This window comes from Melanaphis sacchari, unplaced genomic scaffold (assembly GCF_002803265.2).
Source record: "Melanaphis sacchari strain LSU unplaced genomic scaffold, SCAv2.0 Contig11_pilon_pilon, whole genome shotgun sequence".
In the NCBI taxonomy this organism is placed as follows: Eukaryota; Metazoa; Arthropoda; class Insecta; order Hemiptera; family Aphididae; genus Melanaphis; species Melanaphis sacchari.
The window spans coordinates 4,546,578-4,573,558 of record NW_020270469.1 but is presented as its reverse complement, the minus strand read 5'-3'; the positions used below and the strand labels follow the sequence as shown (position 1 = coordinate 4,573,558).

The 26,981-nt window shown below is 26.5% G+C and overlaps 2 protein-coding genes across 2 annotated transcripts; one reads left to right on the top strand and one right to left on the bottom strand.

Moving 5' to 3' along the window:
* Positions 1 to 1,096: 1,096 nt before the first annotated feature.
* LOC112604113 (fatty acid synthase-like) lies at positions 1,097 to 19,862 on the top strand. The gene is made up of 28 exons (XM_025352989.1): positions 1,097 to 1,492; positions 4,884 to 5,039; positions 5,120 to 5,491; positions 5,543 to 5,781; positions 5,858 to 6,091; positions 6,143 to 6,466; positions 6,537 to 6,770; positions 7,389 to 7,578; positions 7,642 to 7,868; positions 7,938 to 8,387; positions 8,465 to 8,569; positions 8,637 to 8,748; positions 14,873 to 15,133; positions 15,217 to 15,551; positions 15,632 to 15,781; positions 15,844 to 16,250; positions 16,313 to 16,507; positions 16,577 to 16,622; positions 16,709 to 16,885; positions 16,957 to 17,136; positions 17,227 to 17,425; positions 17,497 to 17,677; positions 17,767 to 18,109; positions 18,190 to 18,451; positions 18,543 to 18,817; positions 18,876 to 19,088; positions 19,492 to 19,641; positions 19,741 to 19,862. The coding sequence occupies exons 1-28, from the start codon at positions 1,348 to 1,350 to the stop codon at positions 19,852 to 19,854; spliced, it is 6,276 nt and encodes a 2,091-aa protein (XP_025208774.1). The 5' UTR covers positions 1,097 to 1,347; the 3' UTR covers positions 19,855 to 19,862.
* A 117-nt stretch (positions 19,863 to 19,979) lies between these two features.
* On the bottom strand, positions 19,980 to 25,936 carry LOC112604137 (endoplasmic reticulum aminopeptidase 2-like). Its single transcript, XM_025353032.1, has 17 exons — positions 25,833 to 25,936; positions 25,438 to 25,752; positions 25,179 to 25,367; positions 24,964 to 25,122; positions 24,787 to 24,893; positions 24,352 to 24,716; positions 24,169 to 24,286; positions 24,031 to 24,112; positions 23,191 to 23,269; positions 22,984 to 23,097; positions 22,682 to 22,904; positions 22,295 to 22,557; positions 22,024 to 22,217; positions 20,682 to 20,849; positions 20,449 to 20,595; positions 20,283 to 20,358; positions 19,980 to 20,212 (listed from the first exon to the last, which is right to left on the bottom strand). Exons 2-17 carry the CDS (start codon positions 25,716 to 25,718, stop codon positions 20,006 to 20,008), a joined length of 2,772 nt encoding a protein of 923 aa, XP_025208817.1. The 5' UTR covers positions 25,719 to 25,752; positions 25,833 to 25,936; the 3' UTR covers positions 19,980 to 20,005.
* Positions 25,937 to 26,981: the final 1,045 nt, after the last annotated feature.

Genomic DNA, 26,981 nt, shown 5'->3' with positions numbered 1-26,981 from the left:
ATTTTTAATATAAACCCATAGATAAATAAAATTCCATATTATCTATGCACAAATCTCTTTCTAGGTTGTTTTGATAATGAAAATAAATGCATATGCCGTACAGTTAACAGTTAGCTAATCATATGCTTTTGTTAATTTTATGAAAACTCATTTAATGATTGGATATGTGTGATAAGCACACGGGTAATAATATACTAATATGCAAGTAGTTAAATGGTTTATTTAAATTATTCTCAAATAATTTAATCTTAGAAAATGTTATCGAACATAATAATAAAAAATGTAAGAAGAAAAAGCTTATCAGATAAAAAAAAAAAAACATTAATTGTGTTGAAAGGAGAGATGTAATTTTTTTTTGCAAAGTTAAAAACAGTGTAAACAAGCATACAGATTTTTGGGACATTTCTTGATCAACCTCCATAATATGGCATATTCTGGATAATGGTTATAATCTGAAGAGAACTCAATTCAAACAACTAAAAATCATTCATTGAACTCAATTCAATATTAATAGTGAATCTATAATGAATGATTTTTAAAACCGTATATAAATACATCGTGCATCATAAACACAGATACATTGAGGTGATATCTTATTTTACAATTATCTGTCAAATTGTATTATTGTAATTTTGAACACGGTAAATTCAACACCATGGTTTTTCTCTTGTAAAGGAAAAAACGCACCTTTGCAACGATATTGCGGTTGCCTAAGCTTATTACGATAGTCATTATTTTAATTAATGCTCTATAATAGAAATACACGTTTTTGATAGATTATTTTCAAAACCGTTGTAATGTCATGAGTGTATATTATATTATATATTAAAATTGTTTATTGTATCGTGTAACAACAAACAACGAGATCCACCTTACGTAATAATATGATTAAACGAATTGTATTTTAATTAAAAGAGAATTTAATTATGTATCACCTATATTCACTTTGAACGCTTCTATTTATTTATGACTTTTTTTCTCAGTAGCACGTCATTCTGTTATGTCATCTAATTATCATTTATCCCTGACCTTTTAAACGTAGGAATACATAATTTAGAAACAATCGGTTTTCGTGTATAGGTTTGAAATTAAAGTCTATTTACAAAGTCGTACGTCGAATGTCAAAATTTAACAACTATTGTAATGAATTTATTCGATTGTATCGATAATCATATACGCCTCACCGAATTACGAATCTAGCGTACCTAGTCGTAGTTTTTTTTTTATTCGATCTACTGTGCACGTCGGTTGTTCCAGCTTGGTATAATACATTCAGTTTCGTTTATTACGTAAACATTACAAAAATATTTTTCACTATTCGTATAACTTACTTTTTGAGTTCGTAATATGGAAGATAAGGAAGATATTTTCGAAGTCGTCATATCCGGCGTGGGTGGCAAATTTCCCATGTCGGAAAACATGGATGAACTGAAAATAAATTTAAATAATAAAGTGAATATGGTAACCGAAAATGATTGCAGATGGAATAAAGGTGAGTTCAATCCTAAAATCATAAATTTTTAACTATTTACAAATAGAAATTTAAACAAACATTAAATTAATACATTTGCTAGAAATAAAATAAAATTATATATTTATTTTTGATATTGAAAATAGATAGGTACTTACTTTAAAAAAATATATATAAATTAATAAACATTCTAATAAATTAATACTAATAAAATGAACAATCATTATATTTTATTCAAGTACAGTCATAAATCACTTAGTGTAATTTGGAGAAGAAAAGATATTCTATCGGAAATGCGATTTTGGGCATGGGTCTAAGCACATTTTTAGTGTGCCTTTGTAAAAATACTGTACATACAATAAGATTCAAAATAATTTTTATAGTACAATTAAATCTGCTTTGAAACTGAATTACCATCGATAAGCGATAACTAGATTCCAGCCTTTAATGTATTTAAAAGGTTTAAAATATGATGTAATTATTATACTATACAAATAATTATTCAAATTATAAAAATGTTTCGAGATTTGAATAATCCGAAAAGTTTATCGAAATATATCATTAATTTTAAATAAATGATTCATATTAATTTCAATATAAAGCTTATTTCAATATCATTTTTCCATTTTTTCTTTCTAAGTACAATACCGTTGATGATATTGTGCTCATAAAAAAATATAACTATATTTGTCGCGCAAGTATATGTATAATGCATTTGTATTGTTATATAAAATAAATATTATTTTTCAACACACAAAAATATAAATGTATTATCACTAATCAATAAACCTACATTTATATATATAAATTAATGTACCGATAAACAAAAATAATAATAGATTAGAGTATTATGTTATCATCAAAATTATTTTTCTTTGCTTTTATTAGATATTTGGTACTATAATACATGTATTCTAAATAATAATAATTATTAATTTAATTTAATTACATCAATGAATAGTTGTAACTAATCATAGGTACTCGCTCAATTCAGTAAACAGCTTGAGAATCGACGAATTGAGTTCGTGTATCATATTAATAAATTTAAATTAACAGTAATCTACATATTTAATTATAAGTTATAACATATTTAAAAGTATAATTATAAACAATCATTTAAGACGATGAGAAAGAAAATACAAGTTGCATACAAACTTGCAAAAAAATGAAAAAGTCTACAGAGTAGGTCTTGAATGTGAAGAGTAAGTCAGAGTAATGATGTTTATGTTAAATCAGATTCTAATGATAAATCATTGCATACGAAAAACGATTCTAAGTATAAGTCTGCCAGCCTCCATAATTAAGTTTATTTTATGATAAATTGAAATTGCAATTAAATAAGTACAAAAGAATAAAATAATTTTTGGCGAAAATATTGCATTTAAAAATATCCTCTAGTGAATAATTGTTAATATATATGTTAAAAGTTCCAAAAACCTATCCACACATTTTTAAATATTAACAAAACGACTAAAATTGTTATTTTTGATTAAAAATACTTAAGATTTACTTAAGATTATATCCATATTTAAACTTAAAATTCTATGTATAAAAAAAACCGTGTTTAAAAATTTTTTAGAATTTTTTAGTTATAGTATAAAATATTTCTAAGTTATAAGAAATAATTAGATATATTTTAAAATCTTAGCTATGAAAATTTAAACATTCAATATATTTTTAACTACAAAATTATTTGCAAATTTTCATAATTTTGATAAATTTTCCAAGAATTTAAATTTCAAATGTTTATCAAAATTAACCCTGCCTATGTATCTTTAATATTTTTAAGTAGCTATAGTAAAAGCATGTGACGAACCTTATATTCACTTTTTCCGATGAAAATGTTTGCATAAAAATTTATAGGAAAAAAACTAAAACAACCTTAAAATTCAAAATATCTATAAAATATAACAGTTAAAATATGTGAAAATTTCAAATATCAGTTTAAGTTACACCAAGCAACCTCCCTCTCCCGCCAAAAATAAGTACCAACTATATCCGATTTGCTATTAGAAACAACGTTCAAAGTTAAAATTTAAAGCATTTTTAGTATTCTAAAAGGTGATATCAGACAAAAAAAAAAAACCACGCCTTATTGTAAAATCAATATATTTGTTGTTACACTTAGAATAAAAAATATTACAATTTTATAAATTTAATTTTAGCAAAAAAATTAGAAAAATATTTTATTATATTAATTATGTTAAAAACATTATACATCTAATAATTACATTTTTGGTGTCAAATACAGTTAAATATTAAGGGAAAATTATATCAAAATCATTTTTAAGTCTTGTATTATGATATTTAGACTGATAATCAGATGCGGAATTATGAAACATTTTAATGATAATTCAAAAAGAGTATTAATTGCAAGTTCTAACTCTTTAATCAATGTACTTAATTATCTTTGATAGAAAGTATTTGATTAAGATTAAATAACATAACATTGATTTGAACATCCATAATGTTTTCAATCTTAATTATAGAATTAGTTAGACGATAGATTACTCTTGTCATTTATACATGTTTAAGCTGTGTTGAGTCTGCATATTATGTATTTATTACAGTATCCTTCATCGCTTGCTTTATAGACATTTTTTTTGTAGTCTCCTAGACTGTCTTTCCAAGCATTTTTTTTATCAATTATTATCATTAAATAAGTATTATTATTTATTTTACGTACAATCAACTTCTTCCTTCTCTTAATACTGTTATAATTTTATTTATTGCTAAATGACATTTTCTTTTCTTATTTTTTTTCTGTTTGTGAAATTCTAAAAATTCTAACACTACTATTCATAGGCCTCAATTTTAAATTTTTTAATGCAAAAAGTTTTTAAATTTTAACTCGGTACAATACCATGTTCCACATAAAAATGTTGATAAGGATCACTTTAAGAGTAAACTTACTGCTGTTGCGGTGGAAAAGTTTTTATTTTTATAGAAATCTTGATCTGTTAATGCTATCCTACTTCTTATTTCCGTCACATTTTTCCTATCATTGCGATATTACATTTTCGATATTATGTAAAATAATGAACTGTTTCTATTTTTGTATCGTTTAATATTATTTTTGTGTCTAATGTCTATATTATGTTGTTTACGACACAGAAATATCCTATTTTTCCATTATTAATTTTCATGTGATACCCTATAATTAACTATTTTATCTTACTATATTTATGTTATCTTTGTTTACAAAGAATAATACAAACGTAAATACTTAATTAAATGTATTATAATTATTTTAAAATCATTAATTAACGTAAAAAATTATTCATGTTTCAATTTATTTCTTAAAACGTATTAATATAATAACACATCATCATTATAAACATTTATTCAAATATAGGTATTTACAAATTAATATTGATGATATTTATTGAAACTTAAAATTATATTACTTTAGATAAATGGCCAGGCGTTCCAACTGCCACGGGAAAAATAAGTGTATTACAAAAATTTGATGAAACTTTTGTTGGAATGAATTCACGAGTCGTAAGAACATTGGATCCTTTGACAAGATGTTTATTCGAGAGAGTTTACGAAGCAATAATTGATGCAGGTATTTTAAGTTCAAAATTAATATAAAATTAGTTTTCATAAGGTATTAATCCTTTTTGATTTATCTAATCCCCTGATGAGGACTGAATCCGAAACATTTCTACGGATCAAAAACTTCTGTCTACACGGCTTCATGTATCAGTGATAGTGAAGCGATTGGATGTGATGAGAAATTAACTACACCGTTTTGGCTTCTTGCACATGTCAGAGCTCTTTTGGCAAATAGAGTTTCTAACATACTTAATTTACAAGGACCAAGTTATACAATTGATTCATCCTGGATTGGTGGTATAGAAATTTTAAAACAAGCGGCTGAAGATGTAGCCAAAGGCAGAATTAAAGCAGCATTTGTTGGCGTAACCAATGTTATTTGGCATCCAGATATGGCAAAACATTGGATTGGATTAGATAAACTTAGTTCTGATGGAATTTGCAAATCATTCGACGAAAATGGTATGCAATTATAATTTTTTTTCCTGTTAAGTGTTAAAACTGTATTTACAGCTAGTGGATACGGACGAAGCGAAGGTGTCGTCGTACTTTTACTACAAAGATCTACCGATGCATTCCGCTCTTATGGTACAATTCTTCATTGTGATGCTAGTCATTGCATGGAAAAAGCTATCAACTTGATACGACCATCTGAAGATTCATTCCGAGAATTTTTCAAATCGTTCTATGAAAATTGTAAAGTTTCACCAGCAAATATTTCTTATTTAGAATCCGATGGATCTGCTTGCAAAGTAATAAACTATTCATTTTTAAATACGGATATATTAAGTAAATTATTTATCATAAAAATAAATATTTATTTTTTAGTATTATGAAGAAAAAGAACTTAATGTATCATCTGAAATTTTCTGTGAAAATCAAAGAACCTCTCCCTTATTGATTGGATCAATCAAAAGTAACTTGGGACATACCGAGGGTGCATCAAGTTTGATATCAGTTGTAAAGGCATTAATAACGTTAGATTCTGGTATTATTCCACCTAATATCAATTATGAATCACCAAATAATAAAATTGAAGCTTTGAAGAAAGAAAAAATGAAGGTAAAAAATATCTTATACACTATATGTAAACTTCTAAACACTTTTTAATAGGTGGTCACGGAGCCCACAAAGTTGGAAGGGACTATTGTTGCCACAACAACCTTAGGAATGCCATCATCTATTGGTCATGTTTTACTAAAACAAAATCCAAAAAATAAGTTAGATCTTCGACTAGGACCTAGTCAAAGATTAGTTATATTGTCATCAAGAACAGAAAAAGGCCTTTGTGAATCAATAGACATAATTAAATCTTTACCCAGGGATGACGAATACTTAGGACTTATTCAAAATGCTTTCAAAGAAAACATAACTGGCCATTTTCACAGAGGTTATGCAATACTTAACTCAGAAGCTTCACCAACATTTGGTGTACAAGTAAGTGCATTACACATTTAGAAAGATTATTCAATGTTATAAATTATATTAATAATTTTATTGTATTTAGGAAATAGTTGAATTCAATCGTCCAGTATGTTTTGTTTTTGGCGGTATGGGATCTCAGTGGCCTGGAATGGCATCAGATCTTTTGGAAATACCATGTTTTGCTGAAAGTGTTAGACGATGTGATAAATACATCCGACCTATAGGTTACGATATTGTTGACATTTTAACAAATCCAGATCCTAAAATTCTTGAACAAAAACCATTGGTTGCATTCTTAGCAATAGCTACTATGCACGTGAGTGAAACGAACCATTATTCTTCAGGGCGTTATTTTCGAGATGCATTATAGATGATTTTTTTTTTTTTTACAGATTTTTTATTGAAATTTATAGATACTTTTTAACACAAATAAAAACGTTTCGCTAATTTTAGAAATTTTCATTTATAAATTATTTTTATTTTTTTAATTTCAAATCTCTTTAATTAGGTAATATTCGTTGAACATTATAAAGCTTATCACCTTAAAATATCTTTTGAATTTCTTTTGTTCTTTGAAATTTAATTATAAAAAATATTAATAGTCTTTTTATTTTTTTTATTTCCTATATTTGTATGTATACTTATTCACATATTCATCTCCCATTTTTGTAAAAACTGATCAATAACTTTAAAATTTTAGAAAGTTTAATAACAATTTTTAAACATAAAATACTTATTTACAAGTGTATCTGATAAAGATTCGTTTTTTTGATAAATTGTTTTGCATTCCCTGCAAAATTCTAAAACTACATCTCCGATGCATATAGAATTTATTATTATGAAAACAAAAACATTTTTAGACCATTATTGATATATCTATTTATAATAATTATAAATTAATGGCTAATGTTTGAAATTAATTGGTGTTTTTTAGATCGCATTTGTTGATCTATTAGCAAAACTTGGTATTCATCCCGATTTAATGTTTGGACATTCTTTGGGTGAAAATGGATGTGGTTACGCTGATGGTTGTTTTAATGTGTATGAAACTTTAATGGCAGCATATTCTAGAGGAAAAGTATCTGAATTCTTAAAACCAGAAAAAGGCCTTATGGCAGCGGTAGGTAAGTGTAATTTTATAAAATAATATGTGGTAAGAAAATATTTTATCAATTTGATTCTTTTAGGCTTGAATTATAAAAATATACCAGATCTTCCATCTAGTATTCAAATAGGATGCCACAATTCTGAGGATAACGTTACTTTATCTGGCCCATTAGAAGATATGGAAAATTACTTAGAAACTCTGAAAAAACGGAACATTTTCGTTAAGACTGTAAATTCAAATGGTGTTGCATATCATTCAAAATTGGTTGAACGACAAGCTGAATTTGTCCGGAAATTTATTGAAAAAGTAAATTTATATTTATTGGAATAACATAGAATACATTAAATTGTAACTTATACATTTAATTATTATCAGGCAGTACCTAATCCAAAGAAACGATCTTCAAAATGGATATCAACTTCAATACCCGAAAAAAATTGGAATAGTGAATTAGCACAGTGGTGTTCTGGAGAATATCATGCAAATAATTTTAAAAATACGGTTTTGTTTTCTGAAGCATGTCAAAAAATACCTAAAAATGTTATAGTAATAGAAATAGCTCCTCACGGACTATTTCAAGGAATATTGAAATCGGCCTTACATAGTTCATGCAAAATTATCTCTGTAGCAAAACGAGGAAGTAAAAGTCCACTAAATTATTTTCTAAGAACACTTGGTGAACTCTATTCTAGCGGCCTTCACTTTAATTTGGATGTAATTTACCCTCCACCCGAATATCCTGTTTCAAGAGGAACTCCGAGCTTAGCTCCTCTCGTATCTTGGAATCACGAAGAAACTTGGCCCATCAACACACATTATACCAATGTATGTTGTTTTTTTTGTTTTTTAATTGTATTCAATAATTCATGTAATTTATTCATATAATGTATTTTGATTTTCAGTCAAATTTAGATTACGTACAACTTTGCTTACTGGATAAAACATTGAGACATCTCTTAGGACATAAAGTCAATGATTCAGTTGTAGTGCCTTTATCATTTTTCATTGTATGTATAATATGATATATAATATATAGTTTATTAATTATTTAATAAATTTACTTTATTGTTCCAGACAAAAGTGTTGAAATCGCTAGAAAATAAGCAATCAGAAATCTTAAATAAATCATACCAAACAATATTTGAAAATGTTTTTGTTCATACACCACTAATTTCTACAGCTGAAGGTAAAAATTACCTTTGTATTATATTATATTCAATAACCAGAATCAAAATTTAGGACAAACCTAATTATAATAAAAATGTATACCATATACCCATTTTTTTAGGGAGTTTTTAATATATTTTTTTAAATGTTAAGTCAACCATAATATATATATGTTTGTATTTGAATAATAATTGTAATATTAATTTAGAAAATTGAATACTTCTATTTTTTATTTTGGCGAATTTATCTATTTCGTTTGTAGAATCTTTCAATAATTCGGAATTGAACTCTTTTTTTTATGGTATTAACGCTAAATTATGAAGACGCATAGTAGTAACTACTATGTTTAAAGAACAAAATTTGTTTAATAGACCTTTAGCTTCTTTCTTTTTTAAACTTTTTGAACAACATTTCAAATCATTTACAACATGTTTAGTTTTTATAGTCAAAAAAACTGGTTAATTTTTTTATCATAAATTAACGTACAAACATATATAAAATGAAAACGTTCACTCGCGATGTTAAAACTCACTTGTAATCTATGACAAACTACAAGTAAATAGCAACGTTGTTAAATTTTTCGTGCTCAACAGCGGTGACCGCCGAATTAATATTATTTTAAATATACCTAATATAAGTTTATTTTTAATTTTTACCGTATTATAATATGGTTGTTAACGGTTCGCGGATGCATGTTTTTCCTAGAAGGATTTGAAGATGGCCGATTAATTTTAAGATAAATTACAATACTTAAACAAAATATGATCGGTACATGCGGGTATCTATACAGTACGCCAGTACGCCGATATATTCACATTTCATATTCACATTTCAATAGACAATTTCTAGTTTTTAATTAAGAATTATTTGTTTTGAAATGTATATTTTGGGTATATTATAAGAAACAAGGGTTCAAAATCGGAGAGTCCCGGGTCTACTAAACCTATCTGCTTTCTAAACACGCCACTGATTACATGATATCACTATTCCACTATGTTAGTATATTATTAAAAACTAATATCGTAGTTATCTATTTTAAATATCAAAACGACCACCTAGATTCTAGAATAATTAAATGTTTTCAGTTTTCATAAATTAAGTTCAAATATTCTTTATATTTTAAAAGTTCGTAACTAGTCTTTCCATGCTTTTAAAGTATACTCTACTTCTAACCGGAGTGATAAATGTATTAATTCTACAATATTATGTAGTTTTTTTAATTTTTTTTGCTCTTGCCTAATAATTTAATGTAAATTTTCTGATAGGTTGTTATCCTTATCGCTTTTAAAATATGAATGAATGTTTATTTAGCAGTTTTTAGATAATATGTACATACTTAATATTTATTATTGCACTGCAACGTCTATCACTAAGGATGTTTCCTTGTATCGATAGACGTGAGCCTCTAAAAGAATATAATTTAAATGATAAAATAGATAAATAATAAATTAATTAAAATAACTGAATAAATAATATTAATCAGGTACCTTGCTGTTACTTATATATATACAGATAACAATCGCGAGTTTTTTTACATAGATTTTGAATATAATATAAATAAATAAGACGAGCAAAATAAAGCTAGAAAATAAAAATAATATTATGTGATATGTGTATTGACCTAAGGGTTTACTTCATTTGTCAATAACCATTTCTTAATTAATAATTTAAAGGTATTAAAGTTAGGATAGTTTTTTATAGAAATGGGTATTTTTTCATAGAGTTTCAACCCAGTTAACAAATAGCTATTATAGTATTTAGTTGTGTTTATTTTGGGGTAAATTAACTTTTCAGTTCTTGTGTTATAAGTATGAACGACCGGTTGTATTAAAATTTTTTTTTTTGACATGTAATAAATAGTTTTTTTATAATATAATTGTTTTACTGTTAATATTTTGGCTTCGGAGTATAAATTTATGGATGAGTAAAGCCTGGGTTTGTGATAGATTATTTTTAAGGAGGTGTTTCGAGCTATCTGTAGACAATTTATATGGGTTTGTGCTGCATTGCCCCAAACTACTATACCATATTCTATCAGAGATTGTGTTAAATTATAGTAAGTATTTTTTAGCCAGTGAATATTTAAAAAGTGTTTAGACATAATATTGAAAAATGTGTATAATTTGTGCAGTTTCATATTAAGCTCCGATATATGAAAGTTCCATCTTAAGTGTTGATCAAATGTGACGCCTAAATATTTGGTTTTATCAACTTTGTTTATACTTATACAGTTACACTGTGAAGTGGAAGTACATTTTTTGTCATGTGCTTTTATACTAGTCATATTGGGCGATGTTTTTATTGAAATTGAAAATGTGATGCAAACCGTTTTATTATAATTTAGTGATAAATTATTATTAGAGAACCATTCGATTATTTTACTTAAGGAATTTTCTGCTATTTTAGCTACTGACTGCCATGTTTCACCTGTCACAACTAATGCTGTATCATCTGCATACGAATATATACTTCCATCAAGTTTTAGGTTAGACAATTCCAGAACATATATTATGTATAGTAACGGTGACAATACTGTGCCTTGCGGAACACCACAGGTCATAGCTTTACTCTCACTTAAGATATCGTCTATTTTTACTCTGTGGTGCCTGCAGTCTAAGTAAGATTTAAATAGTAATAGAGCTTTTCCTTTAATGCCTATTTTATTGAGATATATTAATAATTTATTATGGCATACTGAGTCAAAGGCTTTGCTCAGATCCATGAATATTCCAATCTTTTTTTTTTTGTGTCTATAGAGTGTAATATTGTTTGGGTTAAGCTTGTGATAGCATCTTCAGTACTAAAACCTTTTCTAAAACCAAATTGAGTTGGTGGAAGTAACATATTTTCTTCTAAGTAATTAGCCAATCTTAATTTGATCACTCTTTCAAATATTTTTGAAAAAGTTGTCAAGAGGCTTATAGGTCTAAAATTTTCTACATTAGTCTTATTTCCTTTTTTATAAATAGGTGTTATGATTGAAAGTTTAAAGCTGTTGGGAATAACACCGTTGTGTATTATGTCATTTATTATATTGACTAGGGGCTTTAGTGCTTCATCATCAAACATTTTCACCATTTCAGTGGTAATATTATCATGACCCGGAGCGGTGCCCTTTTTTAGAGATAATACTATGTTTTTAATTTCAGTTAGATTAGTTTTTCTTATATAGAAAGATTGGTGAGATACTGTTTCATCAATGTTATCAGAAGTTAGTTCATTCGATTCATTCAAGTTCTTTGTAGTTATCTTTGCAAAGTAATTGTTAAAAAAATTTGCAATTTTTTCAGGATGTGTTTTATTAGAGTATATATTATTTTCTATATTTATTTGTAGATTGTTACTTTTATTATTATAATTTTGGCCTTTTGTGGCTTCATTAATTGTTTTCCAAATTTTTTTGGGATTATTATTACATCGTTTTATTTTGTTTCCATAGAAATTAAATTTTGCTTTATTAAAGATGTTGTTTAAGTTATTTCTATATTTTTTAAATTTTTCTTTTAAGGCTAAATCATAAGGTTTTTTTCTTGACTGTGAGTGAAGTAAATCTCTAGTTCTGATACTGTCTAATATACTTTTTGTAATCCAAGGTTTTATAGGGACCGTATTTGAATAGGTTGTATAAATATTACATTTTTGTATTATATCTTGTATTTTTTTGGTGTATGATTCAAGATTACTATTAATGGAGGCAGAGGTAGGTGTGTTGTTCCATGTTTCATTTTTTAATAATGATTTGAAATTGTTTTTGTTGAAAAATTTCCTTGTGTTACTTAAATTGTCTTTGATTTCTATTGATTTTTTTATAGTATATGGTATTATTTGAATAAAGATAGGGAAATGATCTGTGATTGATGTTTCTAAGATTATTGCATTGTCTATGTAATATTTATCTATTTTTTTTATAAAGATATGGTCAATGCAAGTTTCACTACCCTCCCAAACACGAGTCGGTGAATTTACATACAAGATAAAACCATAAGAGGTCATTAAGTCTAGGTAGTTGTTTGCCAATCTATTATTATTCAGTAAATCAATGTTTATATCTCCATAGAATATTATGTTTATATTTTTATTTTCAGTTGTTATATTATATAAAATATCTTGAAGTTGCTCTAAAAATATATTTGCGTTACCATTAGGAGATCGGTATACTGAAATAACGCAATAAGTTGAGTTGTCAGATGTAACGTTTGTTATTAAACAATTGGCTTCCGTAAACCTAATTTCTTTATATGAAAATGAGCAATCGTTTCTTATGAAATTAATAACTCCATCATTTTGTTTTTGATTGCTTACAGTATTAATTAGTTGGTAGTTGTTTAAAAATATGTATTTTAAATCTAAATGCTGACTTAACCAAGATTCTGAAAGTGAGATTATATGAATTTTATTACTAATTTCCGATATAAAACATTGTAGTTCTGTAATATGTTTTTTAATGCTACGGATATTCATATGTATTAGATTAAAAGTGTTATCGTGTTTTTGTCGAGTGTTATTTAATTTGTTTATGTGCATTTTTTCATTTTTGAATTGCTTTAATAAAAATGTATCAAAAGAAATAATATTATTGGTATTCATCATTATTTTTCGTTTTTTTGTTTCTGTATGGTGCGACTGTTAATTGATTTTGTTTTAGGATCGGGAATATGCCATCAATACATGTGTATAATGATTTAGTCCTTTTACAATTAGATATGCGTATATTTGTAATGAATAAGGCTAAAAAGAAGTATATTCATAAAGGATAAAGTATTAGAGTTAATGAAAAACTTTTGATTTTTTAGATCATTGTATAGTATATATAGTCATGATTTTTTCTTTTATGCGTTTAAACTTCAATTCCTCAAAATCATCAAAATTTCAAAATTTAAATTTAACGTAAAAGATATGAAAAATTAATACAAAATTATTCATAAGCTTATATATCGAAAATAAAAAATAAATTTTTGTTAACACAAAACTTATTTTTAGTGATTGTTCAGTAAAGCCTTTACAGTTCGGACGAATATGGACCGAGTATCGTCCAAATTATTAGAGGGTTTTCAAAATTACCTACTCAACTGACTAAGATTTTTATTTTTTTTTCACCACCTTCATATTTGTTACACTTTAAATTACAAAAATAATAAATAACTTTAACATAATAAATTACAAAAAAAAAAATTTGTATAATAATAAAACTTGAGTATAGTAGTCAGTAATTTTTTTCTAAATAATACTTTTAATTCTGAACAAACTATAGTTGTATTTACAAACAAATGGACTTATGCCGTCCAAATTACCGTGTACATCGGAATATCGGGAGCCAGGACTATCGAGGCTCTACTGTATTTTAAAGTGGATAATAGATAAACAAACGTATAATAATTCATTATCATAACTAAGGCTCAAAAATTGTAAGAGCTAAAAAAAAAGGCAAAATATGCACGAAAAAATTATAAAATATGAATTAAAAATAATGTTAAATATGCAAAAATATTATTCTATATTTTTGAAATTACGATTAATACCTTCGTTAAAAATTTCGCGTTTTATAATTAATATGAATTGAAATATACAAATTAAAAGAGAAAAAAGTCAATTTTTTTAAAAAAACATGAAATATGCATAATATGCGTAAAAAATCAATGAAATTTACACTTTTTTAACAAATTTGACAAAATATGCAAATATGCTATTTCAATTTTCAATTTTTTAACTCTCTATTGTAAAGTTCAGATTTCTAGCTTGGTCTGTTAAAAATATAGAACATACAGAACAATATGTAATTTCTACAACTTTCGAGTCTTAGTCATAAGTCATAACTCTTAACGATTTATCTTCAACCTATTTTTATTAATTAAAATTATAGATCGCATAAACTCGAGTTGTGTATACATTTTATCCGAGTCGCAATGGAGTTAGCAAACAATGAATGAATATCATAAAAATAAAAACAATCTATGTTTCATTTTGCGTAATTTATTATGATTATTATCATAATTCCAAAAACTCGTACTTAATCGCGATAACGGTTAACACACACATACTTTTATTTAATTATTCTCACATTTTGGCACAACTCAAATTTACATGTCCATACGTCGTAATAAACGTTTAAATACTAATTCTAGACATTTTAAATATTATTTTAGAGTCTAATGGTTTCTATACACAAATTCAATCAGGCACTGGTTCTTTTGAAGTAATTGAATCTCAACGTGTATTATTATCTGGAATGGTGTACATGGATGATAATAACCATCTGATTAGCCCAGAACCGCCAACAGATTATGAAATTAATATTGAAAATGAATGGATATCAGATAATGAAATATATAGAGTATTTTATGAAAATAATATTAATATCACAACTCCTTATTGTACCATTCAAAAAATTTTAATTCACGATAAAGGTATTGTATTTTATAAAATGCATAATAGGTACTTACTTACAAATCACAATATTTGCATTACTACATTATTTATAAGTTTTTAGGTTTTCTGGCTAATATATTTTGGAAGAATGATCTTAACATCGATCTCAACTCAATGATGCAGTTAAAAATGTTTGCTGATCTGCAATCACATCATGACTTACCTTTGCTTCCATCTTGGTTTAGAAGTTTGGTTATCGATAGACAAATAATGAAAAATATTAACCACGGTTCTTTGGTTTATATTACATTTGATACTCGAACTAATGTTATCAGAGGGCCAGGGATAGAAATTGAAATTTTAAAAACTTCCGTATTTCCAACAATTGAACCAATGCCCATAAATTTGAATATTCAAAAAGTTCAGTTTATCGAACAACCTAATCCCAAAATTCAAGTAACTTTTATAAATAATTATTTTTAATAGTAATTATAATTAAATTATTTATTTGTTATTCATACTATTTATTTGTTCAGAATTTTACGCAGTTTTTAAGCATTTGTATGCAACTAGTCAAAAATACAGCTCATCCAACGTCATCTAAGTTAAAAACAAAATTAAAAATTAATGATGGTATATTTGTGGAATCGTTTAAAAGACTTTTTGAAATACAGCCATTTTTAAAGGTTGTTACTTACTTATAATTACGTAACAATCTAAAATATTTATTGCATTGTTTGTGTTTTAGGCAGATGTTGAAGAATATTCAAATTTTCAAATAACAGATTTAGAATCAAATCATGTACTACTTTTTGTAACTGAACATTTAAACGAGAAATTAAACAAAGATATTAAAAAATGTACAGGAAAAGTATTTGTTTTGATAAAAAATTTAACGGTTGATGATACATTTACCACAATTGTTCAATACGAACATAATGGTTCTATTTATCGTCTAATAACACGGCTAGTAAAATTACCAAATAAAATTTTAGAGATTAACACTAAAAATAGTTCATGGACAGATAACATAGAACAAGGACTTAAGTCATTATCTAGTAACGTTTCACCTTTAGTTTTGATTAAAATTGATTCAGAAAATTCTTTGCAAGTGATACACAAAATTGAAAATATCAAATCTGCAATTGGCTTTAAGTAAATATATCATATTTAGATTAGAAAACTAATTTACAATTCATCGTTGCTTTCATTTTTAGATATGTCATACTTTACGATGATGAACAATCGTTTGATTTAACCAAAACCTTCTTTAGAGAACAACTCTTCAAAGGATTAAGGCAAAACATATTAAAAAATAAGAAATGGGGAAGTTATAATATACTTCCTTGTATGGACAATTTCTCTACAGATTTAAATGCCAATGAGTTGCATGAATATGTTAACTCGGATAGGTTTGTTCAAAAAATAAAAATTTTAAATGTTTTTCATTTTTTCATTTTTAAACATTTATTTAATTTTAGTGAATTATCCATCAAATACATGGAATCTTTCAGAACAAATATAATGGTAACAAATACTTATTAATATTATAATGAATTGTATTGCTATATATTATATTACTTCTAATAATATTATTAATCGTGTTAATAAAGGAAGACGAAGTATGTACTCAATACTCCGGTATAGATAATAAAGGAAAAAACGTAATGGGTATTTTAAAATATAAAACTATAAATAAGCGATACGAAATTGATAATATATTGAAGTGGTATGTAGATTCTGAATTGATCTTAGAAGAATCAGTAAAATGTCCATTAGCTTACTCAATGGTAATAAATAATAATTGTTTGAACTTATTTTCTAAAAAATTTTAATTATTCTTTTTTCAAAATTGTAAAAGGCCTACTATTGTATGGTAATCAAAGCGCGTGTCAAATTTGGAGATTCAATTCTTATACATAATGGGTGTTCACCGGATAGTCAAGCATTTATAAGAGTTGCCTTAGGATTTAATTGTAAGATCTACGTAACTACATATAATAATGATCAATCTGACTTTATAAAAAGTTTATTTCCAAAGGTAATGAATAATACTTCAAAAGTAGTTTTAGCGACTTAACATTTAAACTTAGATAAATGAAAAATGTTGAATTCTTGCAACAATTAATAGTTGAGTAGCGGCAACATACTAGATCTCAATAATAACAAGTTTGAAATACAACTAAGGTGCTTAACAAAGGGGGAAGGATGCGACATCGTTATCAATGCTATACCAACCAAATTCCTATGGGCTTCTCTTCGATGTGTAAAACCGTTTGGCTCATTTATACACATCGGTGCACAAGATGTAAATGTTCACACAGAAATTGGTAAGAATAATAGTTAAAACACAAATACAATTAATAATGTACTTACATTTTAACTTATTTATTTTTCACAGGTATGTATATGTTTTTAAAAAATATTTCACTGTACGGTGTACAAGGCTTATTAAGCATAGTAAATTCTTCCGTCGAAACCAAAAACTATCTCAAACAGCTTGTTGAAAATGGTATCAAGGATAAAATAGTTAGCAGATTGTATGAAGAAATACCAAACACTAATACAACACCTACTAACAAGTATGATCGAAAATTTTTTTGTGATTGAAATTATTTTCGACATAGTTCATTAAAATTTATTGTCAGTTTTTTTTATACATTTTATTTAGTATCCATCATACAGAAAAAATAATTAAAACAAATAATTCAGATCATAGTTTTATTAAAAAAGAAATGGCATATATAATTATTGGTTCAGCGACGAATTTATGGATTAAAACCGTTAACTGGCTTTTACAACAAGACGTTAAAAAATTGATATTTATCATTAATGGTACCAATTCAGTAATAAGAAGAAGTCAAAGAACTATAAATTCACTAATTCAAAAGTATTTCGATGTTTCGTTCATTATAACCTCAATTGAAAGGTTTAATACTATAAAAGAAGGGGAAAAATTATTACAGGAATTCACATCATATTCAAAAATTGGGGCATTATTTTGCGTAGAAATGGTAAGTTTAACTACATATAATATAACAATATACAAATATATATAAAAATCTATTTTAATTTTATTATCATACATATTTAGAGTGACGCAAAATTAAAGAACATTGACAAAGCTTGTAAAAATGTTTTACCAGACTTAAAACATTTCATATGCCTGCAAAGTGATGCAAGCGAAGTTTGTGAGTCAAGAAACGACGCACATTCTAATTGCATTAACGTACAGTGTGATAAATCCGTTCGAAAACCAGAAACCATTTTAAGGTACATGAATAAATTGGTAGATTCTATAATTGATTCTAAACCAATTTCAGTTGTTTTCAGTGATCCGTTAATATCTGAACATGGTAAGTTTATGATCTAAAATACTAGATTTATATATTTAGTCATTTTAATAATATGTTAATTAATAATTTTTTTATACATTTTTTTATTTAGAAAACTTTGACTTAATCTCAGAATATTTACCTAAAACCATCGACGAATTACTCGACCTTTATATAGATTTACCGGAATATCCACAATTTGAACAGTGTACATCTAAAGGTCTTCCGAATACTGGCAATAATAGTCTATTACCGGTGTTTATTATTCCTGGGTTAGGAGTTTCACGAATACAACCTTTAATCAATAAAATTATGCATCCAGTCTTTTATGCTAAATTTCCATCGTACATGAACTCGGTCGAAAATGCAGCGCTAGGTTTACTATGGGTAATTATTATACAATGCATTTTTAAAAGCTCATATTTGTAGCATCATTTATTTATAGCCATTGAAACAAATTCAATCGGAAGGACCGTTCACAATCGTTGGCGAAACATGGGGTGGAAACATTGCGGTCGAACTTGCTAAAATAATAGAAGGATTTGGTGAAACCGTCAATCTTTTATTACTGGATGGCTGTCCGTCTGATAATAAAAAACGTTTAAAACTTGTAGATAACGTCGATTTTGAACAATTGTGTAGAAATGCAGAGGAAAAAGTAATTATATGTTACACACTTGAAATCGCTAGTAAAGGCTATACTTCGGAGGACCTCGTAATATAATTCAAAAGTATATTAAATATATCCACAATCATCAAAATAATAATGAAAACAATTTATACCATTTATTTATTTAAAACAAATTGTTGGTTGTCACATAAAACTTATTGTGATATAAATGTTATATAAAAAAAATTTATTGATAATACTTATCCTATATTGTACTTTAATTTAAAAAAATACATTATCATTTCTGATGACTCAAAAATACTGTACAAAAGTTCAATTGAAGTGTAGTCGATTATTATATATATTAATCATTATATATGTTAAAAATAGTTTTTTATAACTTATTATTAATCAATTAATAAATTTATTTAATATATATGAATTTTTCTAGAAAAAAATAAACAGTCCGATAGATGTACTTATGAACCAATTAAATGCGTTAAAAGATTACATTCCTAATAATACTCAACTTGCGGCCAATACGATCATCGCCAGACTTTCTACTTCGGATATTTTAAACTCCTGTATTAATTTCGAAAAAGTATATTTACAATAATTTATATATAAATAATACATTTTTTTTTTTTTTTTTGTATAATTTTTCCATCTTTTTGTATTGTATTTATTTATTTTTTCACAGAACCATTGTGGCAAACTAACAGTACACATTTCTAAGAAGTCGTCATATATTGAATTTATCAATAGTTTGGAAGCTGCTACTATTATTAATGAAAATGCATCGTTTAAGTGGTAGTTCAATAAAATATTTTGTGACATATTGTGTTATAAAATGAATATAGAAAATCGTTTATTATTATACACATCTTAAAATGTTTTAAAATTGGAAAAAATTAACTTAATTAAAATCCTAATATTACGTAATTTTTAGTGTTAAATATATTGATTTATCCAACGACAAATGATGGTACATCTCTAAATTGGAATTCGTGTGGTCTCCAAGGCTCTTGTAAAGCATTTGTGAGCCACCCGTCCAAGGGTGTCAGATGTTTCCTTGCCCAATCAACTTGAATCCTAACTTTTTCCAGTGCATTTTTTATAATATCATCCACAGAAACAAAATGCCGTTTGTTTCTTTGGTAAAACTCGGTGGCCTATAAAAAAAAACACATCAATTGTGCTATACATAATTAACAAAATTATATTTTGAAGATCGCTACAAACCTTATTTAATCCTTCTTCTGTTCTAAAATTGTTAAATGATGTTTTAACAAAATATTCCCATACAGTCTTTTCCAATCTAAAAACCACAACATTATTGTTATTCTATTAGTTTTCGAAAAATACAATTATTTGCATACATATGCTTTATCATAATAATTATATTTACTTAGTGCTTAGATATTCAAAGTTTTTCATCATGAATTTGAACATAGTTTCATGTCCCAATGATACTGTGCTCATGACAGTCAACATTGTTAACATATCCTCTTCACTAAACTTATGATCTCCACTCATTAACGTCAAATTCAACATTCTTTATGTACATGTGAACATGTAAATACAATTTAAATTATAATTAGCTTTAATTTATTTCAATATGACACTATTATCAAAAGTTACCTGACAAATTTTGTTTCATTTTTAGGGCAGCTAGCTAATGATCTAAATATAAATAATCTTTCTGTTTGAGACTTATTTTTTGGATAGTACATAATTCTATGTAATCCAAACTCCCATTCGTCCAGTGTTCCATATCCAAGAAGTATACACAAGTAATTATCCAAGAATCTATTAATATAAATGTAACAAACAAAAAATGAATAATTTAGTCATTACTAGTGTTTAAAAATTGTAGAAATTACATATTGTTCAATTAACTCTCAATTTTTAGTAGACAAAGTTAACAATTTAAACTATACAATAGCAAGTCAAAAATTAAAAAAAATGCATATTTCATTGATTTTCACAGCATATTATAAGCATATTAAATGTTATGTAAAACAAATTGTATTTATTTCTTAATATATATATTTTAAATAATATTAAATTTAAAATTTATATTATTTTACAAAGGCATATTTACTGTCTTCGTCACAGTCTAATATTAATTTGATATATAAATCGCGGCATCGCGCTAATATGCGAAATATGATGTTATCTTTGATAAGTAAGTTATCGATTTATTATTTATTCATTAGTAAATCTGTTGTACACAACTGACATTTTACGGTATTTTTTAAAAATATTATTTTGCATGTTCAACACTTCTTCATGCATATTTAACAACTTATCGTGCATACTCGTATTTTTCCTATTTTACTTCCCATAACACCCGACCCTTAGTGATTATATAACTATGTTCATTTTAGTTGAGTTACTAGTATTTTATAGATAGTGTAAATAGATAAATTTCTATTTTTATTTTTATTCGTTGCACTAATTTGGTCTCAATTTGAGGTTTATGCAGTTGTCAGTGGACTTATTATATCAGTTATCGTAAATAATATATATATAATATCAGAATAAAGGTAAATAGGTATATTACTTCCGTAATTTCAAAGTATAAATATATAAGAAACTGGGATTTTTATTTTATAACAATTGTATAGTAAAATTATTTTTTTTTAGTTATAAAATTCTTTAGTTTTTAAAATAGTTGTAATGAGATTATTTATGTATATATATAATTTGCGCTTTAGTAAAAAAGTACTATACTTATACAATCAATAATATTAAATTTAGTTCTAGTACTATTATTATCATGATTAAAATTAAAAATTAAAAATTGTATATTGTTTGATGTCGTACATTTCGTAAAGAAATTGACCTGTTTAAAATTAAAATATGAAACTATGAAGTAGCAATAGTTCTCTCGAAAAACAAAATAAGAAGCCAAATAATACCTATAAAGCTTACACCCGAAAATTTACTTAAATCGATTGTAATAAAAAATTCAACGTACAATTTATCCTCATCGGGATTTGAGGTATTCGTTCTTGATTGGACATCTCGAGCTTCTGTCAGACAAGTAGGATGTCCTGTTTCACACAGCAAACGTTTATTTTCTGCACGGAAATTTGCCTTCCAACTGGATTCTCCTCTTTCCGGCTGTTCTAGCGCAGCGTTCACAGATTTTAACATTTTTTTCAAGTATATCTGTTTAAAAATAAAATCATATTACATATTTTAAATGTAAATATGTAACTGTAATAGATGGATCATTAGTAACTGACATCATATTTAGGAGCTACTGGTGTTCCTTGGAACTTAGTGCGTAATCTCGTAGCCAGTCCAAAATATGTTTTCCAAACAGCAGGCTCGGGCTCTTGCTCGATAAGTTTGCTAACGTTAAATGCATATACATAACACAAACGGCCGGATAAAGCCAGAGTTAGCGAATCGTGCAACAACTGTTGACGAATGCTAACTGGAAAACGTTTGGAATGTTGGGCTATCAGTTCCCAATTCTTTAGATCATAGTTGACAATAAATGGTCCTGAAAAATAATGGTAAATTTATCAATTATTATTTAAATAAAACTCAACCACATATATTTTAAAACCAATAAATAAAATCGTTTAAACATTTGCATATACTGCGAAATTATAACGATGACCTACCTAAGCTTCCTGGATTGAAGAGTACAAATTGATTATTTGTGAAATTATACTGTTTCATTTCTACTTCTTGACTTGCTATTGGTTTCAACCAACTTATATTTCTAACTGGTACGGTCAAATTATTTTGTGATACAACAATATTGGGAATCCACCATAAATAATTTTTAGTGTTCTTTGCAGGAGATGACACGTCATCCTCGTCGTCATTTAATACAAATGGTTCCTAATTAACATATATGGTATTATATTGTATTGTAATTACTTTGGATACCATATTTGTTATTATTATTAAATTATATTACCTGCATAACTTGAACGGTTGTGTTAACGTAATTTCTCCTAAATGTAACTACAGGTAGTCTATCAGCTTGTAACCACGGCCTTACTATTTGTTCAATCGAAACTGGAGTTTTATTCTAAAATATTAAATTATAAATTTTACTATAAGTTAATATAAAATATAATTTATACATAAATAATTGACATATTAAGTTTATCTTATAACATACTCTGATCAATACACCAGCGTGGTATGCTCCATCAGACAACTTGTTCCAAAAATCAGTTTCAGAGTAAGCATGATATTCTCTTTAAAAAATATATATTTTATTAGTAACTTTATGAATGTTAACAGTTTTATTCAAAATATAATTCTAATTAATATTTATGAACATATAGATGTTACAAAATAAATAATTAAATACCTATTATTGTATTAACTATAAAAATCACTTTTTTTTAAATTAAGATTTACAACAATAGTTATTTATCAGTGCTTTGATTTTATCATACATAATTGCCAATTAACATGATTAAAGAAGCCATCTATTAATGAAAGTTCATATCGATTTACAAAATTATCATAATTACATTCATTACTAAGATACGAGTAGGTTATAATCTGTATTGCATTTAACCTACAAAGAAAATTTCCTGGAAGGGTTGAGATGTGTAAGCTTTTTATAGATAGAGTGGGTGGCTCACGAGCTTAATAATAAATTTATTGCTAAAAGTTTTAGCTTTATCGTCAATTTTCTTCATATGAATATCATTACTGAAAGTAAAATTAGAAATAATTGATAGAGCATTAAAAAATTTTTTTTAATGAGATATTTTTAAGTGTTTCAATTTTATTAAAATTGACTATTTTAGCAACACTCCCTAGTTTATCAACCTTAGTCCAAGTAGATTTAATAAGTGATTTATAAATGACTTATTTTATTTTGAATTCTATGCACTCATTATTGAAAATAAACAATTTAACTATTTGAGTGTTATCGAAAAAAAAATTATTATAGTTAAAAATACTTGATGAAATGATTGGTTATGTATTTTAATTATAAACATACTTGCTAGACATAAAATATTGGATTGTTTGTCGAAATGAATGAGGCCCAAATATATGTTCGAGCATTCCCAATACGAAGCGAACTAAAAACATAAATAGTTGGTTATTTGTACTAATTGATCAAATATGTAATTATTACTTTTTGTTGCATTCAGAGCTTCCATTTGTGATTTTATTTCTGTAAAACCAGGTTTATCGTATTCTAAATACATTCCATACATGTCACTTACGTATGAATTGAACACTGGTTTCTCCAACTAAAATAATTAATACAGTTATTAATTTTCTTAACCTCGTAAATACCTAGGTATAATAGTTTTACCTGCCATGCCACCTTATCAGCTAAGAATTTTGACAATGCTAGGGTTAATGATGTCGGAAACAGTGGAGTTGTGAGATGATCGGTCCATTGTAATGATGTATACTTGGCAAGAAGATGAGCTATCCAAAAATCATCGCGTTTTTTAGAAAGGTCTACTTCTCTAAACATTTGTAACCCCCAAGCATCAATTGGTTTATCATCAGTATAACCGGGAAGTGCCACTAAGTTCAATTCTGGTAGAGGATATGGTCTAGACATATAAAGTTCCAAATTAACTAGAACTGCTGGAAGCATTTTTTGTGCCGTATTCAACGATCTTAAAATATCTTCTTTGCCCCATACACCAACTTTAGCACCATTATTTTCTGCACATGAATTATGATATTATTTATCTTATATTTCTATAATTTAACTATTTTCTATAATACGACTTACCACCCATTGGTGGATGCTTAAAATCAGACTGGAACATGGCTAAAGAATTAACAGACATTGGCGGTGATCTAGAAAAATGGTCTCGAACCCATACGCCTTCAGAAGTTCTGTAAGTTGTATATATAAAAAAACGTTAATATCTTTTTTTAACCATATATATAAGAATAATATACATACACATTTGTTGTATCAACCAATGGCATAGTTGTTAGAACATGAAAGTCTCCCTTATGCGCAACTGATAGCTCTATCCACGTTTTCAGATTAGGTTTTTCGAAACAAGGAAATACATAATGCGCTCCTCCTCCTTTCAATAAATTCATTGCTACATACCATCTAAAAATATATTTCAAAAATAATAATGCTATAATTGATAAAATTTAAGGACTAACTTCTTCAGTTGTGAATGTTTTGAATTAGAATACGTTGATTGATAAAATGGACTAGACGAATCACTTCCTAAAGTCCCGTCAAATAAAATTTCTATTTGATATGTAACATCTTTTTTAAGACTTTGCTTAGTTGTAATTTGAAACTTATGTATGTCCTTTCGTATTTCTAATTTTGTGACTGTTAATGAACTATAAAATATTTAAACATTATACAGTTGTGATTTCAAAAAATAAAACAAAATTATTTTTCTATACATACGTTTCTTCCATCGAAACTTCATCTTCTTCTGACGAGTCCAAATTCGCAACACGAGTGACTTTAACCTCACGATCGACCACATTGAGAGTTGAGTGTACGTCTAGTGTAACAGAATCTACGGACTGATTTCCTGTATTAATGATGTCAATGCGGACTTTGCCTTTAAATACACCGTCACCTGGATACGGGTGTAAGTCTAAACGGTAACCCCTAGGCACTATCAAACCCTGTACTGCAATAAACGTCACTAAAAGGCACGCAGCCAAAAACCAGCGAGCCATAGCAACCTAGCTACAGCTACAAGTCAAACATTAGCTATAAAAACATAAAACAGTTTCAAAAATCTATTTCGATAAAAATTCTAAGTCGTGAAGTGCATGCATTTTATAACTAACCTAATGATCAATGTTGTTTGTCGTCGATCAACATTGAAATGATTTTTACCATACAAGCTGTTTCAGCCAAGTCAAGCTATAAGCATGCTGTATTTATTTAAATACTAGTCATGACTATAGAGAGGGGTAAGCTTATTATTGAACGTGTGAATTTAGGTAGATTATAATAATATGCTACATCCTTATCAAGTCCCTCGGTGTGCTTAAAGAGGATGTTTATTTCACTTTCATGAATACATCTATTTTATTAAATAACAAAACACTTCATTAAGGTTTATTAAACTAACAATTTTGGCCGGTTTCAAAAATGACATTGCTCGCTATTTTACTGTATACACAAGTACTTCTATGGAGTAACAGTGGCTTACTTTTAATCTTCCTTTAAAATCAAACATTTTAACACTTGTGTTTTAGATCATACTTGGACCTGACACTGATATATTTGAGCACGTTGAATATTTTTTTTATCGCGAGGTTAGTTAAAAATTATAAGGTATATTTAAATATTCAAATTATTATATTAAACAAGTAATAATGTATTTTGTATTGTGTTCAATATTTATTGTAATATTTAATTAAATATGATTGTTAAAAATAAATTTATAATATTATACCTGTGCATTAGAAATTGGTTATAATGGATCTCAAGATATCACACAATATTGCCTATTATAACCAATATCGATCAAAATATTTTAGTCTCTTTTCATTAAATTAAATGTTTTACTATTATGTATATATAACTATTTAAGATACATTTGTTATTTTATAATTTAAAAAAATGTTTTATATGTTTAACTATTTATTCGTAAAATATTGAATATAATATTCAAATGGACAATTTTTTTTTTTTTACAATGAACCTCAAGAACATAATGTCTAAGAATAATTAAAATGTTAAATTTTTTTTTTTTTACTTAGTTATCATTTAAAAAATGAATTCGATTAACAAAATATAATGTGTTTTATAAAATAAAATATAAAAGATAATCAATAGTTAAAATTACATAAAAAATAAACTACAAATATTTACTTAATTAATGCATGGCTCACTTAAAAAAAATCCATATTAACCCATATTTTCGAGGTAAGATTATTTTAAATTAGTAGATGTGTTTTCATGAAAATCTATACAAATAAACACTGAAA